General features: G+C 38.5%; 1 protein-coding gene across 8 annotated transcripts in view; it reads left to right on the top strand.

Annotated features, from left to right (window-relative positions):
* CEP192 (centrosomal protein 192) overlaps positions 1–13,829 on the top strand; it is a 49,425-nt gene extending 35,596 nt beyond the window's left edge. For all 8 annotated transcript variants that reach the window (XM_083518107.1, XM_083518106.1, XM_083518110.1 and 5 more), the window contains 14 exons: positions 89–195; positions 1,402–1,511; positions 2,671–2,812; positions 3,261–3,430; positions 4,281–4,404; positions 5,297–5,402; positions 6,213–6,414; positions 7,277–7,356; positions 7,970–8,065; positions 10,016–10,135; positions 11,338–11,456; positions 11,973–12,081; positions 12,552–12,610; positions 13,412–13,829. In XM_083518107.1, the coding sequence (XP_083374233.1) occupies positions 89–195; positions 1,402–1,511; positions 2,671–2,812; positions 3,261–3,430; positions 4,281–4,404; positions 5,297–5,402; positions 6,213–6,414; positions 7,277–7,356; positions 7,970–8,065; positions 10,016–10,135; positions 11,338–11,456; positions 11,973–12,081; positions 12,552–12,610; positions 13,412–13,547 (1,680 nt within the window). In that variant the 3' untranslated portion in view covers positions 13,548–13,829. The remainder of the gene's footprint in view (positions 1–88; positions 196–1,401; positions 1,512–2,670; positions 2,813–3,260; positions 3,431–4,280; positions 4,405–5,296; positions 5,403–6,212; positions 6,415–7,276; positions 7,357–7,969; positions 8,066–10,015; positions 10,136–11,337; positions 11,457–11,972; positions 12,082–12,551; positions 12,611–13,411) is intronic.
* The last annotated feature ends 2,946 nt before the right edge of the window (positions 13,830–16,775 follow it).

The following is a 16,775-nucleotide window of genomic DNA, read 5'->3' on the forward strand; positions in this document are numbered from 1 at the left end:
AATCTTGCTTTGTGTTTGTGAATCTTACATATAATTCAAACAATTGTGCCACAAATTAATTTACCAAAATTTGACTGTTTCCTCTCAGAAAGTTACAGTAACATATAATTCAACTGAAGATCAAAATAATTCACCAGTGTTGTCTACAATTTGTTTTGTCTATGGAGATGAAATTTTGAGACAGCAGTATCGCAGGTAAGGCTAAATGTTTTTTGAGAAATGACAAGTATATTCATTACTATCTGTTCTTAAGAAATAAGAAGCAGATGGTTAGAATGGATATTTAAAGAGTAAAAGTGTTTTTTTTTATATTGGCTGTTAAATATTACTACAGAGCTTTTCAAACTGTGTGTCATGAAACATTGGTGTGTCGGCTGTGTCACGCAAATGCTCCCCACGCTGCTCCCGGGGCTAGAAAGGGGTTAGTTTAACCTCCAGTTGCTAGTAAAACTGAATTACTGTGTCGTGAAAGACGACTGTGTCGTCTAAAATGGGTGTCACCAACATGAAAAGTTTGGAAAGCTCTGTATTAGTGGTTATTAAATAACATAGCCAACTCTGTGTTCAAAGATCAACAGTCACTGGTATCAAGAACAGGAACAAGTTCACTTTTTTGGATTATAAAATCCCTTATTGTAAAATACGTTTGCAAAAGGTTTGGAAAAGACTGGAGTATGCAGCTGTGTTCAGCACTCAGATTTGCTTCATTTTCTGGCTATGGCAGGTTAGCACTTGAGGGTGTTAGAATGTCTTTGTTTTTAGTCCTGCTCCCTCTCCCCTTGTGCATGGTAGTCAAATGCTTCGTAACAAGTTGCTAACTTCCAACAATCCCACAATGAACATGTAAGAGCAATGCATCTAGGAAACAGACATATGTAGGTGTTTCCCTCTTCCCTGCAACATAACCAAAGTAGTTCCTATTGTCTGGCCTAATTTGAGCTTGCTGGGCACAATGTTTGTGGGCCCATAAACTTTCTCTGTTGTTAGTAGCAGGCCATTATATGTGGTCATTGTCAGTGCTGCTTCTCCCCTCCCCTTTGTCCTCTGTTATGTGCAGACAAATCAGTAGTAGTTGGACTCTCCACAGACCAGTGGAAGGCAAGATTATACTTCCAGAGTTCTAACTCTGTGTGGTTCTTTAACCAGCATACTGGACATCTGGGGCAGATGATTGCTGGAAGGAAACTTTTGGACACATTTGTGGAAGGGTGATTGAGTTACGTTATGTTTCTCATTGGGAATAAGAAGCTGATCAGATGTAGTCCCTAAGCACACTGCAGTGCATAAATGCTTTTAAAGTGGGGTAATTGGATTGAATGCTTTACAGAGTATTTTAGTGTCTTTGTTAAATGCTTCTTCATAACGTTAATGAGACCTGAAAACTCTCAATTGTCTACTCAGAGCTGTACAGCAAAGTCCAGAGCAAGTGCAAAAAATGCTTCCTGCTAATAATCCTGTGATAAATGTAAAGTTTGATGAAGAATTCCCTGGGGAAGAGCTGGTGACTGAAGGTAAGCTTGACCACCCTGAGAATATCTACTTGTTTGTATATTTGATTTCTCGCCATTCTTTAGATGTATTTCAAATTTAGCTTTCACTACCACTTTCCCTGCTGATCAGAAGTTCGGTGGTTTGAATCCCCGTGACAGCGTGAGCTCCGTTGCTCGGTCCCTGCTCCTGCCAACCTAGCAGTTCGAAAGCACGTCAAAGTGCAAGTAGATAAATAGGTACTGCTGCGGCAGGAAGGTAAACGGCGTTTCCGTGCGCTGCTCTGGTTTGCCAGAAGCGGCTTAGTCATGCTGTCCACATGACCTGGAAGCTGTACGCCGGCTCCCTTGGCCAATAAAGCGAGATGAGCGCCGCAACCCCAGAGTCGTCTGCAACTGGACCTAATAGTCAGGGGTCCCTTTACCTTTACCTTTACCTTTACCACTTTCCCTTATTCAAATGATTATATTCTTGCAATCTGGTTATCATCATGCAGGTGCTAGTGGAGCTGGGTTGTTTTTAACGTGGTTGATAGTAGGGGATATTGTGGTGGCGCAGGTCTTCTCACCTGACCTCTAGTCCATCACGTTGCTGCTGTTTATGCCCCCAGACCTCACAGCCTCCTTACCCTCCCAGGAAGCAACACCTATGCGACCTGCTGGAAGTCAAGTGAGCAGCCCATTTCACTGTCCAATACTGGTTGAGAAATCAACCATGCAGCCATCTCTGTCCTCTCCATAGCAAATCTTTTCTCTCTCCCATCTCCCATTGTCATTCCTCCAATGCTATTTAGGATTCCCTTTTCATCTGCCTTTGGCAGCAGTAGTTGCTTGATCTTGCTCTAATTCTAGCCATAACTTTTTAATACGTTTCTGAAGCTTGCATCATTCATGTCACCTTTACAACATTAGCTTTTATCCTAAATGTACATATTTGGAAGTTCCATTTGAAATCAGTGGGAATTACTTACCTTGTGTATCTGCTGGGTGGCTGGTGATGGACTATGTCCATTTTCTCTTTTAACTTCTAAAGAATTTGAAAAGGTCCAGGAATGCAATTACTGTCTGTAAAGACGGTAATAACCCAGTTGATTAGTCTGTCATTAGTCACCAATCTTCAGTAAATACTGCAGTTTGTTTTATTAATCCAGCTCTGCTTTTGATTTTTAAATGTCTTCTCTAGTATATGATCTTCCGCAACATTCGTTTGATATCCAGTACTTTTTCATGAACATGAGAAGGATTATTGTTTCGGCGGTTAATGCCTTCAGTAGTTCTGCTTTCGATATCAAGCCATCTTCAGTGCATCGTGTAGCACTAGAGAGGTAATTTTATTTGTCATTTTTTAGTATTTTCTGAAATACTGGTAAGCAGTTCCTCTACCTTGGTAAACTTTGAATATTCCAACAAAAATAAGAATTAAAAGGCTCTGAAATTAGGTCATAATGTGTAGTTACCTGACTGGACTACTTCAGTGACTGGGGTCTGTATATAATCTTCCTTGGTGGTGGTGGGTGTTGATATGATTCCTGTGGAGTAATACATAGGGGAAAGGTTATGTTGGAACTGAAAATCATTTTCGAAATACTAAATTCATCTGCTAACTTTTAGTTGCTTTTTATCAGTTTTTATCTGTCTGAAACTCTGGCTAAGGCTAAGTAAGGCAAGGGTTTTTTATTTTCTTTTAGAAGGCAAGTTTTATACTGTGATATTTGCTTCTCTTGTCTCGTTTCCCAGTATTGGGTGTTGAACTGCTCTTTCTCTGTTTCATAGACCTGGTGTTCCTGAGAAATCCAATATGACTTTGGATGTACTACCTGTTAAAGGACCTCATGGTTGTGCATTGTCATCAAATGCTGATAGCATTGATGAAAATAAGCTTGTTTCCAAGGAAAACTGGACTCTTCAGCCTGAATTTCTAATTCTCACTGCTCCTTCTCAAAGTATGTTATTTTCACACGTTTCAAGAACTGTTAAAAATATTCACCATGATATTTGTAACCTATACATTTCTTAGGATTGTTATGTGATAGATAGTATTACTGTGAGGCACAATAATAAACTGAATTTGTTTGGGATTGGGAATATGTCTCCATGTATATAGAACTCTGTTGATAAATTGATCAAGATGCATAAATTCTGGAATTAAGAAAATTTATTTCTGTAGTAGAGATGACTTCAAAAGCTTACCTAAAAACTTTCAGTGGGATTTTCTGTGTTTTACAGATCTCCTTGTTACAGTCATACCTTGGTTCTGGAACGCCTTGTGACTTGAACGTTTTGGTTCCTGAATGCCACAAACCCGGAAGTGAGTATTCCGGTTTGTGAACATTTTTGGGAAGCCAAACGTCCAACGCAGCTTCTGATTGAGTGCAGGAAGCTCCTGCAGCCAATCAGAAGCCGTGTCTTGGTTTTTGAATGTTTTCGGAAGTTGATCGGAATTCTGGAACCGATTCCGTTCAAGAACCAAGATACGGCTGTAGTTCTAATTTGTTACAAGGAAGTAAAAGATTCCTTGTTTCAATGTTGGTAGCAAATCAGTTGCTGGCAGTCTAGTCAGTGGTTGTAAAGTTTCTACTTTCCAAAGTAACTCCAAACCCACTATTTAGATATCAATAAAGTAATACATGCTTTTTTCCTATAGCTGTATTATGTAAAAGCCTTTGATTCATTACTGCATGTGTAAATTTGGAAGTATCATTTGCATAATTGATACGGTTGTTAATGCTTTGTAAATAGCACTTAAATGTATTATAAGATAACTGAGAATTCATGCAATTCTTATCTCAAAAGGTGGCGCTGCGATTACTAAACATGCACAAATAAGTAACAACTCAAACAGGTCATTAACATTTGAGCTATCGTGGCCTGCTCACTGTCTGACAGTAACACCTCAGCATGGAACTATTGAACCAGGGTAAGTACTTCCATTGTTCATTACTTTTCCACATGATTCCATTAATTTGAAAACTGTCCTTTGCCGTAACTAAGGTTGCAATCCTATATCCACTCATGCACAACTAGTTTCTGTAGAATTCAATGGGACTTACATCTCAGTGCCATTGTATAGGATTGCACTGTCAGTCTGATTACATCCAGCTCTTGAGATAGCATGAAGGTGAAAGGGAAGGAATCTTTGTACAGTGGTGAAAAGAGTTTCTGGCTATGTCCATAGCGTCAAGCTTTTCTTTCCTAAAAGAATAAACAGCCTTATTTTTATTTATGCTGAGAAAAACCTTTAATTCTTAAGGATAACCTAAAGTATTTGTGGTTAGCACAGAAAAAATTAATACTGTACGTATACAAGATATATGATTCAGATTGAGTTAGCAGTGCATTTCAGTTTTTTTATGAGCGGACTATACTATGATACATTTAAATAACTTAAAGTTAGAGCCTCTCTCACACATGACTTCATAGTCTTCTATGAAAAATGCTGCAGCCATATGATCTGAAGCTGATATATTGCACCTACCACAATAATAATTATACAGTTGGCAAGGATATTGTCACCCCACTTGATATTTTGCTTCTGATAGTGTTGTATCATAGACCTAATAATTCTAGCCCTGTGTACATGGCAGGCGCACTGGTGATTGAAACATCGCTATGTGAGTTTTCCCTTGTCCTTATGAAGCTAGACTTGTAGATAGGCATGGGTTTGCAATTCCTCAGATTAAATTAATAGAATACTAAAATTTCATCTATTGTGTACAAAAAAGTCAAGAAGAACAGTAACCAGATCTAATAATGAAACATTGATTTCATTTAGCATATTAAAATTAATGCACTGGATGTCTTATTTCTAGAAACAACATTTCAATTTATGTGAGTCCAAATCCATCACTCGCAGAAAAGAAATCCATCTTTCCATGGAGTGGCCTTATTTATGTACATTGTGATAATGGACAAAAAGTAAGTGGCTTAAATAAGTGTCTATGGTTATGAAAATTCTGCCAAATGCCTTGGTTTTAGAAAACTAATTTCATGTTGTCAGTTAAGCTTTCATCTATTGCTTTAAAGGGAGTAGTTTGCATTTCCTAGATGAAGTTTGCAGTTATGGGAGTAAATGAACAATTGCTTGGGGTCAGTTTATCTGAGGAATAACCTGCTTCTATAGGATTGTGCCTGGCCTCAGAGGGTTTTCTCTTTATGCCTCCCATACATGATATTAAGCAGGCATAAGTGTGTGTTCCATCTTTCTCTTTTGTTGATTGGTTGGTTAATTTTTATTTCTTATTTTTTAATTGCATAAAATAGCAAAATACCTTAATATAATAGTAGCCTTACTGTAGTAAGCTCCCTTACTGTATGTGTCCAACTATATTTGCCAGCAGAACTCAAATCCATTAGTAGTTTCTGTTGAAGGCGTGTCCAGTTAAATATTTATTTTATCTCTGGTCACTTGCTTTTTTAAATTGTGTGTGCTAATATTTCTGTTTAATAATTGTAAGTTATCTTGGAAATGTTTTGAAATGTGGGAAATGCATTTCTTCAAGTGTTGGACAACTTATGCTCTTGTATGGAAGTTGTTTTAAAAGTTTAAGAGATGTATGTGTTGTATTTTCTTTGTTACATTGAATATTTTCACCTTGCTTTTGGGTCCTTGGTTGCAAAGCAGGTTTGAGCATATGCACTGGCCAGCCAGTCTGGGAGATAACTATAGGATTAACTTGAGACCAGTAGCTGCAAAATACTATGATTTCGTTTCTTTCTTGTGCATAGCTTGTTAGGGTCCAAATTCGGGAAAATATCTCTGAGAAGCAATCTGAAACGGTTGCACCAGTTGCCCAAGTAGGTGTTCATCATCAACAGCCTGAGCTTCCTATTATGCACATAAGGCCACTTCAAAAGCCATCTTCGACAAAACTTGAAGTAAAGAATCGGACTGTGTTTTTTCCTGAAACAAAGTCTGGGGAAAGCTCAGGTAAGGTCGGTCTTGCGTATGACTAGTATCTTTTTGAGTAAAATGTTTTCTAACGGTGAAAACGAAACATGTATTACTTCAGTGAGACAAGCATGACTGGCCATGCATGGCAGCTACTCACAGTCTTGAAATTCACATTCACACAGTTCACACATAACACTAAGCCAATAACAAATTGGAAAGTGTGCAGGTTTCCAAACGGAGGTTGTATTAATTTCATTATTTTCCATGTAATTCATCTCAATCTTGCAGCACTTTAAAGCCCTTTTTATAGAAGACTATAAATATGATCACTCCTGACCAAATGTTATAAGTAATTGCTAATTAGTATGTTCCTTTTGGAGCAAAATAAAGTAGATTAATATGTCTTCTACTGTCACTGAACTTAAGAAGCTCCTCAACTCACTGGGCTCTCAGAAGAATGTTACTCTTGAGTAGCATGTCTTTCCCAGGTTGAAAAGTCTTTGCCTCGTCACACAGAGATCCCCTTGATCTAAGAAACCTCTAGCCTGACTACCAGTCACAGCTTCTTCCAGTCAAGGCTATAGGACCTCATGGAACCTCTCGGCCAAGAGACCCGCCACACTCCTTGTCTGTAACAAAATTCTCTCTTCCTAGCTAAGCCCCCAGGCAGTGCCAGGCTTCACAAGTTAATTCTATAACCCCCAAATGAATAGACAAGGAAGATAATCATTCCCATATACTATCTCACAGTCCATGAAAACAAGGTCCAAATCCTTCACAGGCCCTTATAAGAATAACTGTTACTTGCTATGGATGTTTGTATGTGATGCCAATAAAAGGTTTGATGATGATGATGATGAATAACTGTTACATTACTTGCCTGCACTTCTTCTTCCAGAAAAGTACATCGAGATTGAAAATAATGGAGATGCAAATGTGAAGTGGCTATTGTCATCTTTTGCACCGCCTTATATCAAGGTGAGTAGAAAATCTCAAAAAACAAACACACACTGTCTTTAGGTTATATATTCTGTAATCTTTGCATCTAAACAGTCCTGGCCTGACATGAACATTCAAATAGAGCTCTTCTGACGGAAGAAAAATATTGGAAAATAGGTTTCAAAAGCAACACTGAAAATTCAAACATTTTTAAAAAATTAATCTCTTTCTGATCTGGTTGCTTACCCTCAACTTGTAGTAGATAGACAAATGTGCATACTCTGTTTTTTATTCAGATCGTATAGATAGACAAGTGCTGGACATAGGTAAACACTTTAAATTTCAAGTGATCTCAACTGTAGATTCACAATGGAGGTGTTGGAGAACAAACTGGAAAATCATTTTTATGAAATCATTAGATACTGAAATTAACAACTTCCATGTTAATGGGTGGTATTCATCTAAGTTTTACTTGGAGTAGCCCTGCTGAGCTAAGGGACCTAACTGAGTCATGATCATTAATTCAAATGGGTCTACTCTGAAAAAAACCTAATTGAACACCACCCAATTTCCAGTCAAAACCCACTTCACTTGCACATGTTCCAAGGCTGCTTTGTAAAACTAGTGTTTCTGTTTAATAATTTCCTTTCAGGGCTTAGATGACAGTGGAGAGGTTTACAGGGCAACATATACTGCTTTTCGATGTTCATTGCTTTCTGGTATTCTCAAAGCTCATGGGGAAGAAAAGGTAAGTCACATTGACTGTGTTTTCATCTTAATACACTGCACTTCTGTTTGTCTTCCATCAAAGAAAAATCAGTTAATGCTTCAAAAGTTCTAGGCTATAACAACTGCATTTTTGTGAAATGAAGTCAGGCTTCTGCTCAAGAATCCATCTTGAAAAATCTAAAGAAATTGAAAAAGTAGCATCAAGATTACACAATACTGTTCAGTTCTGCGTGAAGAAACTTGCTTTTCTCAGAGTATACTGTGAAGAGTTAACTTTGAGATATGGGTTGACTTCACCTACTCTGCATGTGCAGTGTCACATGACATAAATTTGTAGACCTACTTCATTTGAATTTGTAGTCATACAAGGCAGGAGGGGATCAGGATCCTCATGTGACATAGAGCATCTCTTCCACACTCCCCTCACAATTGCAATTACTTCCTGAGCTAGAAAGTGACACTTTTCATAGGAAAAAAGGACATACTAGTGACTCATACTGCTTGTGGGGATGATTGCGAAAGCAGGTAAACTACAAACTCCAGTAACAAGAATGGTTGTCAGATGGATGTTAAAGGCTGCATTGTCCTATAGCTGTAATCTCAAGGCATTTGCTGAATAGAAAGTTGATCCTCTGATCAATCAAATTTTTACTTTACTTTGTGTTGATATCCCATTGCCTTTGCTCTCCCTCACCCCCTGACCCCCATTGCTGGCATGCCAAGAACATGGTGTCTCTCACATTATTTCTTTCCTTACCTGATGAACCAGTTACTAAATACAGAGTGAAATAAAACAAAACAAAGCAAAACAGCTGCTTGTTTACAAAGGAAGAGTTAACATTCAATATTCTCTCTCTTTGTACCTTGAAAATCATTCATAAAACACTACTAAGAAGGCTTGTCTGCCTTTTCCCTCCCCACACTGGTTGATGGCCTGCCATCAACAGGCAAACACCTTTTTATTTAAACAGGCAATTGGCATGCTGGGCTGAATTGTTTTGCTCAGCTGTTCTGTGTTTTAATATGCATTTCTAATTGATGTTTGTAACTAGCCGACATTTTAATCAACTTTTGTCTCGTGTTATCTGATCTTATTGTTATCCTTAGTTTGGATTTTTTTTAATGGAAAGGTGAAGGATAAATTGTCCCTCAATTCTCCCCCTATATTTCGCATGGCAAACTTCTTTTCTCTGAGTGAGGACAGTCACTGTGCTTCAGAAAATCTCGTCACATGAACCTAGAGGCAGGGCTGAACACTGATAGAGCTGTCTTAATGAAGGTTCATCTTCCAGCTTCCCTAGAAATTGAAGGAGGAATCTACTAGTTATTCCTCTGAGCTCATGGACTGGTATCTGCTGAAGGATAGTATCTTCCTTCTGCCCTCCTTAACAGGAATTCATGTTTGGGAATTTTAGTAAAGACCTCCCATTTCCCAGATGTTGTGCTGCACCAGATATTACCTAAGTGGTCATACATAATCAAAAGGGTTATGGTTAAATGGGTACAACCATGGGCATCCTCAGGATTTGCAGAAGGAGACAGGGTGAGAGGGCATAAAGTGAAATATTGAAAGAGGGGTCCAGGCTAGTTTCTCACAAAAATTAGGAAAAAAATAGTATATCAGGCTTTACAAATTCTAGAAACTGTATTTTTCAATATGAAAGCTGATAGTAATAGAAATCCAGGAATTATGGTTCCTCTGGAGGGAGCAACTACCCTCCTTCTGGAGGCCTATGGGTAGAACTAATCATTCAGGATCATTGGGGAACTTACATAAATTGGATAAGGAACTTATACCTTGTTAATATTGGCCCCTGGGGTTGGTCTTGTATCAGCAGTCCAGGTAGTGTCAGTGACATTACATAGGTTGGAATAGCACTTTCGCCAACTCTGACAGACACAAAAGAAATGGCTGTCAATTCAGTCAAATTTGGAAAATAATTTATTCTCTAACTTACTTTCTTCATAGGTTGTAGTCACCTTTTTACCTAGAGACAGAGGACACTATTCTCAGTTCTGGGATCTCGAGTGTCACCCACTTCACGAATCTCACTTAAAAGACAAACACAGACTTCAGTTTTGTGGAATGGTGAGTATATGAATGAGATCATTATTTTATTTATCAGAGATTAATACTCAACAAGGTTTCATTCCTTGTTGAGATGTAATGTGAAACATTGTCATTTCATCATTTGTGTAGTCTCATCATTTGTCTAGCCTCCTCCATACAAAAGAACCCTCATAATAATAATATTCTTGTCTAATCTAAATGCTTAAAGCATACAGGATTTAAACAACTTTTGTAGCTTTATGCTAGATACTTTTTACCTGTTTCCAGACAAGGTATGTCTGTGGGGACATACACATAGCAAAAAGGTCCCAAAGCACTAGGTGCTTTTGTCTCCAGCCACTAGGTTAGATTAGATGGATTATTTAATTTCTGTATCACTTAATATATTAAGAAGTAACAACAGACATCTTAAGCAAATATTACCAAAATACAGTTACATATTAAAATGTTACATTAATATGAAGTTTTATCTGTCTATCTATGCACATTTTCTTTCTGACACACCCTCCCCTTAGCTTCTCACCCAGGGTCTAAACAAACTCTCAGTTCACCCGCAAAAGTTTCATGAGAAGAGTTCTCGAAACAGTGGACAACACCCTAGTCTCACTATAGACTTGCTTTTTATGGGCAACAGGATTGGAGAATCTGTGGTCCTTCAAATGTTGTTGGATTACCTCATCCCCATCCAGTAGTTGATGACAGTTGAAATGTAACATCTGGAGGATGTCAGCTTTCTCCTCCTCCTCTGCATTAGATGATTCAGCTAGATGTTGAGTTAGAAAATACCTCTTAGAAGCCAGTCTTGCTTATGCCTAGTTAGCGAATGGTCACAGGTTCCTATTCTTTATTCTGCTGCTTCCATTCTGTTTGAGCAAGTCCTCCCTTACAAGTCAGACAGAGAAGGAAAAACAACAAGATAACAAGTGCTGAACTGTGCTACTTTGAACCTGCTTCTGCACTCATGATTCTTCAGTGGTACATTTTTCCTACTCAGTACAATGGCCTGAAGAGTTTTGTAATATTGTCAGCCTACAAGTGACGTATGTAGTAAGTGAAATCCTCACTTAGTAGTGTATCTGCCTCAAAACTAAAATTGTTTTTGACAACAAAAGTAGTCCTTCTCAAAGTAATGAATTTTATTTTTCACACCCATGTAAAAATGTTCAGCCTAGTTCAGGGAGCTAATACTAGTGTATAACTTCAGATGTTTCTCGCATCAGGGTATCTTAGGAAATGAAGATTTAAAAAATGAAGATTCCACAGCTGCTTTAGTAAAAGTCAGCGTTCGAGATGTGACCCTAAGAAGAGATTACCCTAATAGCTCTGAACACAAAATGTGGTATGTGAAAATGATTTTTTTTGTAAGCCATATGTCTACTCCTTCATCATCAACAAAGTAAAACTTGATCATTGTTGCTTACGTGACATAAGGTGATTCAGCTTCAAAGGAGGAACTGAGAGTGATATTCTTTCCTATGCTGAAGTGAAATCCATTTTATTTCCTTTTTATCCCACCCTCTTCCAAGGAACTCCAGCTGGCTTAGATGGCTAGCAGATGGTTCGCTTATTTTTACAGTTAATAGCTTCAGACAAAAAATTATAGCAACAATGGGTTATCAAAGAACCCGCACCCAACAATATTACAGAATGTTTGCAAAATGCATTTTCACTAAAACTAAACAGTAAAGTGGGTTTGGTGGGACTCTCTAGGAAAGATACTATCCAGTTGCGGTTCCAACAATGTGCCAAATGTTGATTCTTTGCTTTCAAAGAAATACATTACAAGAATATTACTAACACAGATATAATAATAGACATGATTGTTCGACTGTATTTTTACATTTCTCAAAAACAGGAAGGGGGTACATGCCCAGGAAGACATTTATAAATTTCCTCCAACTAGAATTGGTGAATCCAGTACACTGAAAATTACTGTGAGGAATTATTCTTCCTTTTCAAACAAGGTATATATAGAATTAATAGTATTGTTTCAAGATGTGTTTATATAATAACTCTTACTCCTTAGCATCTAATTCCTGATAGTAGGTCTCGGGCTAAATTTCTTTCTACCAATGTTTGTTTTCTGGTCATTCACTTCCCAGCATTCATCTCATTTTCAGCTGAACACCAATTACCTCTCATTTTAAAATTGTACACTATATTGAATGTAAATCCCAATCTTGGAACCTGTGCTGTGGATTGATTGTTGACCAAATATTAAAAGCTTAAACACTACAAACCTTTTCTGGTCTAAATCCAACAAAGTTGGGAGTGGGTTTAAGCAAGCTTAACTGTTTTGGATGCAGACTTTTTTTGTTAAACCTGCATCCCAATATATCTTTTATCTTATTGCTGAACTCTGGGGAACTATGTGCTTAGTTTTTAATGATTATAGTAAGCTGAATTGTCTTAACCATTTCTTGTTAAATTGCAGCTGAAGTTCAGATGTCCCAGAGAGCCGTTTTACATCAAACATTCCCATTATACTTTGAGGTAAGTGAACTCAAATGTTCTAAAGCTTCAGCTTTTACCTGGATTAGGAGGATGTGTATTGGCCGTGCTGGTGTGAATGGGAGTTGTCATTAAACAACATCTGGGGAGCACCATGTTGACTGTCTCTAGAACAGCAGTTCTCAGCCTGTGGGTCCCCAGATGTTGTTGGACTACAACTCCCATCATCCCTGAGCTCTGGCCTTGCTAGCTGGGGTGATGGGAGTTGTAGTTCAACAACATCTGGGGACCCACAGGTTGAGAAAGGCTGCTCTAGAACATTTGTCTTGATACCCCTGCATAGCCCATGCGGTTGTGGCACTGGAGACACTCAAAGTAAATGCCTGTGTTATGTCCTGTACGCACATTTTCTCGAATGGCTTACGTTTCTTGGTTATGCTGTTGTCAAAGATCAAAGACACAAAGAGACTTTTAAATGTTCTTACATATTCAAAAAGTTTGTAAATACTTAAATATTTTTTATTTAGTTGTATTGTTTTGCTGCTTTGTTATTTGCTGCCCTGGCCTCCTTTGGGAGGTAAGTGGGATAGAAATGTAATTACTGATAACAGTTAATAATCCATAATGATTGATAAACCAGTTTGAACTCCACACAATATTATGCCACTGACTGCAGTATTCTGGCCAGTTAGCAAATGAACTTTCTGCTGGCTCTTGCAGACCTACAGAGCTCCCAAAAAGATGGTAAAGAGCTACAGTACTTAACATACTTTTCTCTAGAAATCTCAAACTGAAGCAGCCTGTTAAGGAATTGTCTAACTGTTGTAAACTTGTCTCTTGCAGATGCCACCACTACTGCAACTTACCAGTACAGTTCAAGCCAGTATCAGCAGGCACTTTCAAAGGCTTATTGATGGTAGAGACAGACAAAAGTGGCACTCTTACCATTCAGCTCACTGGTGTGGGTTTGGCGGAATAGTCGTTTAAAGAGCTACCGTTTTCAGTACGCGATGAATTCACAACTAAATTATTGAATGACAGGTTCTTTTTTGTTGTTGTAGACAGACTATTTTGTAGGAAATGGAGGTGCTTGTAATTTTAAATAAAGTAATTTTGTATGTTATCATGCAACTTACACTACTGCACTTTGGCTGTTGAAAGCAGCATTGTGTCTTATTTTTGTATTGATTATGACTTTACAAATGACACTGTGTTTTTAAACATGTTTTTTTTTTTTAAAAAAATAAAGTTTTCCACTAAATTCTTGTCCGCTTTACAGCACCTATCACTAAACTCCATGTGGCTTACCTGTTTCTATCGAGCTCTATATTCCAGTAGAAAAAGAGTTACAATTTTCTGCAGATCCCTTCCTCTATTGCGTAGCTCAAAAGTGAATCCTGGTGTGCTTTAATAAATTTGCACTAGGTTTGTTATGATGAATATTATTTAAAGCTGCTTAGAGCTCAAAAACTACTGAGGTATAGTTTCTGGTTTGCCTACTGAGTTCAGGAAACACATTGTGACTTCAGCCTAATGGGAATTGAGCTAAGAAATGCAACTCATAAACAGAGGTTAGATGATCATATGTCATGGATGATTTAGTTAGGATTCCTGCATTGCAGAAGGTTGGACTAGATAACCCTTGGGGTCCCTGCCAACTCTATGATTCTATGAATGGTAAGCAACCTCTTGTTAATTTGGCCAATAACTGCATGCTTGAAATGAACAGTTTTTCAAGATCCCATGAATGCTTTCAGCTATAACACCTCCTTCAGAACAACAGAATAATAATAATAATAATAATAATAATAATAATAATAATAATAATAAATAATTTATTTATTATTTATACCCCACCCATCTGGCTGGGCTTCCCCAGCCACTCTGGGCGGCTTCCAAAAGAATATTAAAATACTATAATACATCAAACATTAAAAGCTTCCCGAAACAGGGCTGCCTTCAGATGTCTTCTAAAAGCCTGGTAGTTGTTGTTCTCTTTGACATCTGATGGGAGGGGGTTCCACAGGGAAGGCGCCACTACCGAGAAGGCCCTCTGCCTGGTTCCCTGTAACTTTGCTTCTCACAGTGAGGGAACCGCCAGAAGGCCCTCGGTGCTGGACCTCAGTGTCCGGGTAGAACGATGGGGGTGGAGACGCTCCTTCAGATATACTGGAAAATAATCACTTTGTAGCAAGCTATTTATTTATAATAGCTCTCAGGTCCAGGGCCATATTCTCGAGCTAGTTTTTGCTAGTAGTGTTTGCATAGGGGGTCAAAAGTGCAGTAATTTACACTTCTCTGAGCATTCTATTCCCACGATCAGGCAATACAGCTGAAACTGCTCCAAGCAACTATGACAAGCAAACCAGGAAATGATGACAGTTTAGACACTAGCCCTATTAAGGCATTGAAAAAAATGCATGAGGACCTAAACTGGGAAAGAGGAGTTGGGTGCATGTATGCTCACAACACTTCCAACTCTCATTCACTGAGCAAGAAGCTCTGAAGGAGGAAGAGATCAGAAACCCTGTGTTATCAAGGAATGTTGACTGTGAGGAGAATTGTAAGTATGTTCAATTATGTGTGTTTGCAAACACGCACAGGCACAGCTCCCTTGCAGAGGCTTTTGTTAGTGGGGCCCTTTGGTTGTCTCTGACCCTTACATGTTGAAGGTATCTGCTTTTTCAGTTCCTTTCATCTCTGCTGCTGCCATTTCATTCTAAATAAATGTTCCTTTATTCACCCATTAGCGCACAGCAGCTGGGTTTAGGCTATGGGATGAACAGATCAGATGAAGAACTGCATAGACCACCCTACACCAGAAGGCCACCAAGTGGTGTGCGGGATAATAAACAGCGTAGCAACCATGCAACACAAATGCTTAAAAGCAATAACCTCAACATAGCTCATAATAAAGAAGCAGTATGGAACTGTTCACAAATTTACATGTGACAAGGAAATCACTGGGCCAAAAGAAGGACTTGATAAGAGAGAATTGAGTCAGCCATTGCCAAACTCCACCTCCGTCCACTCCCATTTTGTTACTTGTTCCACTCCTGCACCACTATTTTGTGGTTGGCTTCAGTCATTTTCAGCCCATACAAGTGGCTATGGAGGTAGGCAGTTGAAGACCCCTCAGCATAGCTTGCATAAAAGGCTGGAGCAATTCTGTGCTTTATGAAGGCTGTAAGCAGGGTATACATGTCCAGGTAGACACTAGCATGCTGTTGTTAGTATAGTTAGGTATAGTAATATAGGTTAGAAATGACTGTCAGAATCTGCCTTATTATATAAAACACAAAAAACATAGATGTGCCACATAGCTTATTGTCTGCAGAACACTTTCATAGTATTTGGAATATGTCTTGCTATTAATGTATATATGTAACACTTTTAGGGACCCGAGTTGTTTTACCGGTGCTGTTTGTGTTCCAGAGATTCACAGCTAAAACAGTGGTCAGAATACTGGGCTCTTTTTGCTTTTCATCTGGATGGGAGCCTGTTTTAATTACTGTTGTGGATGGAACTGATGGCTATTAGTGGCTCTCCTTCAGGTTACAGACCTGTGCTGTTTTCCGACGTCCCAATCCAGGGATGGCCAGAAGATAAATCAGGATCTACTGGTAGATCTTGGAGTGGTTTTCAGTAGCAGCAATAAAAAAGACACGTCCTCAAAAAAGAAAGAAAAAAGATTACACTGCTGAAACAAAGAAAGCTTGGAGGAAAATTAAGTGTGTATTTATGCAGGCAGTGACTAAGAGATCCGTTCTGTTCCTAAAAACAAATTCCTGGTGCAAGCATCAAAGATGGTTCTTAATTCTAAGTGTACAGAAGTCCGTCCCCCCACCCCCACCCCGCTGTCACAGTGCCATCATTCTGTGTCTGGCTCTGGTTGGTGGGTCGCAAGGTTCAAGTCAAAAACAAAGTATAATTATTAAGCCTGAAGTTGGCCCTCTCCTCAAGGTCCTTTGCCACCTGTGTAAACCTGATCTCCATCTGGCAAAAACTGTAAGGTGGCTGGAAAGCCAAAGAAAGGAGAAAATTGTGCTTCAGAATATGCTTTTGAAACAAGTCTTCAAACTTTATTGTGTTCGTTTTTTAAAAAATCCAAATTGAAATGCTAAGGAGCGCACTGTGTCTTCAATAAACAATTGCTTCATTAGGTAAGTAATTATAATAAAATAGTCCTCTCCAATGCAGAAAAAAC

The sequence above is a fragment of the Podarcis liolepis genome, assembly GCF_965112155.1.
Source record: "Podarcis liolepis genome assembly, chromosome: 8".
In the NCBI taxonomy this organism is placed as follows: Eukaryota; Metazoa; Chordata; class Lepidosauria; order Squamata; family Lacertidae; genus Podarcis; species Podarcis liolepis.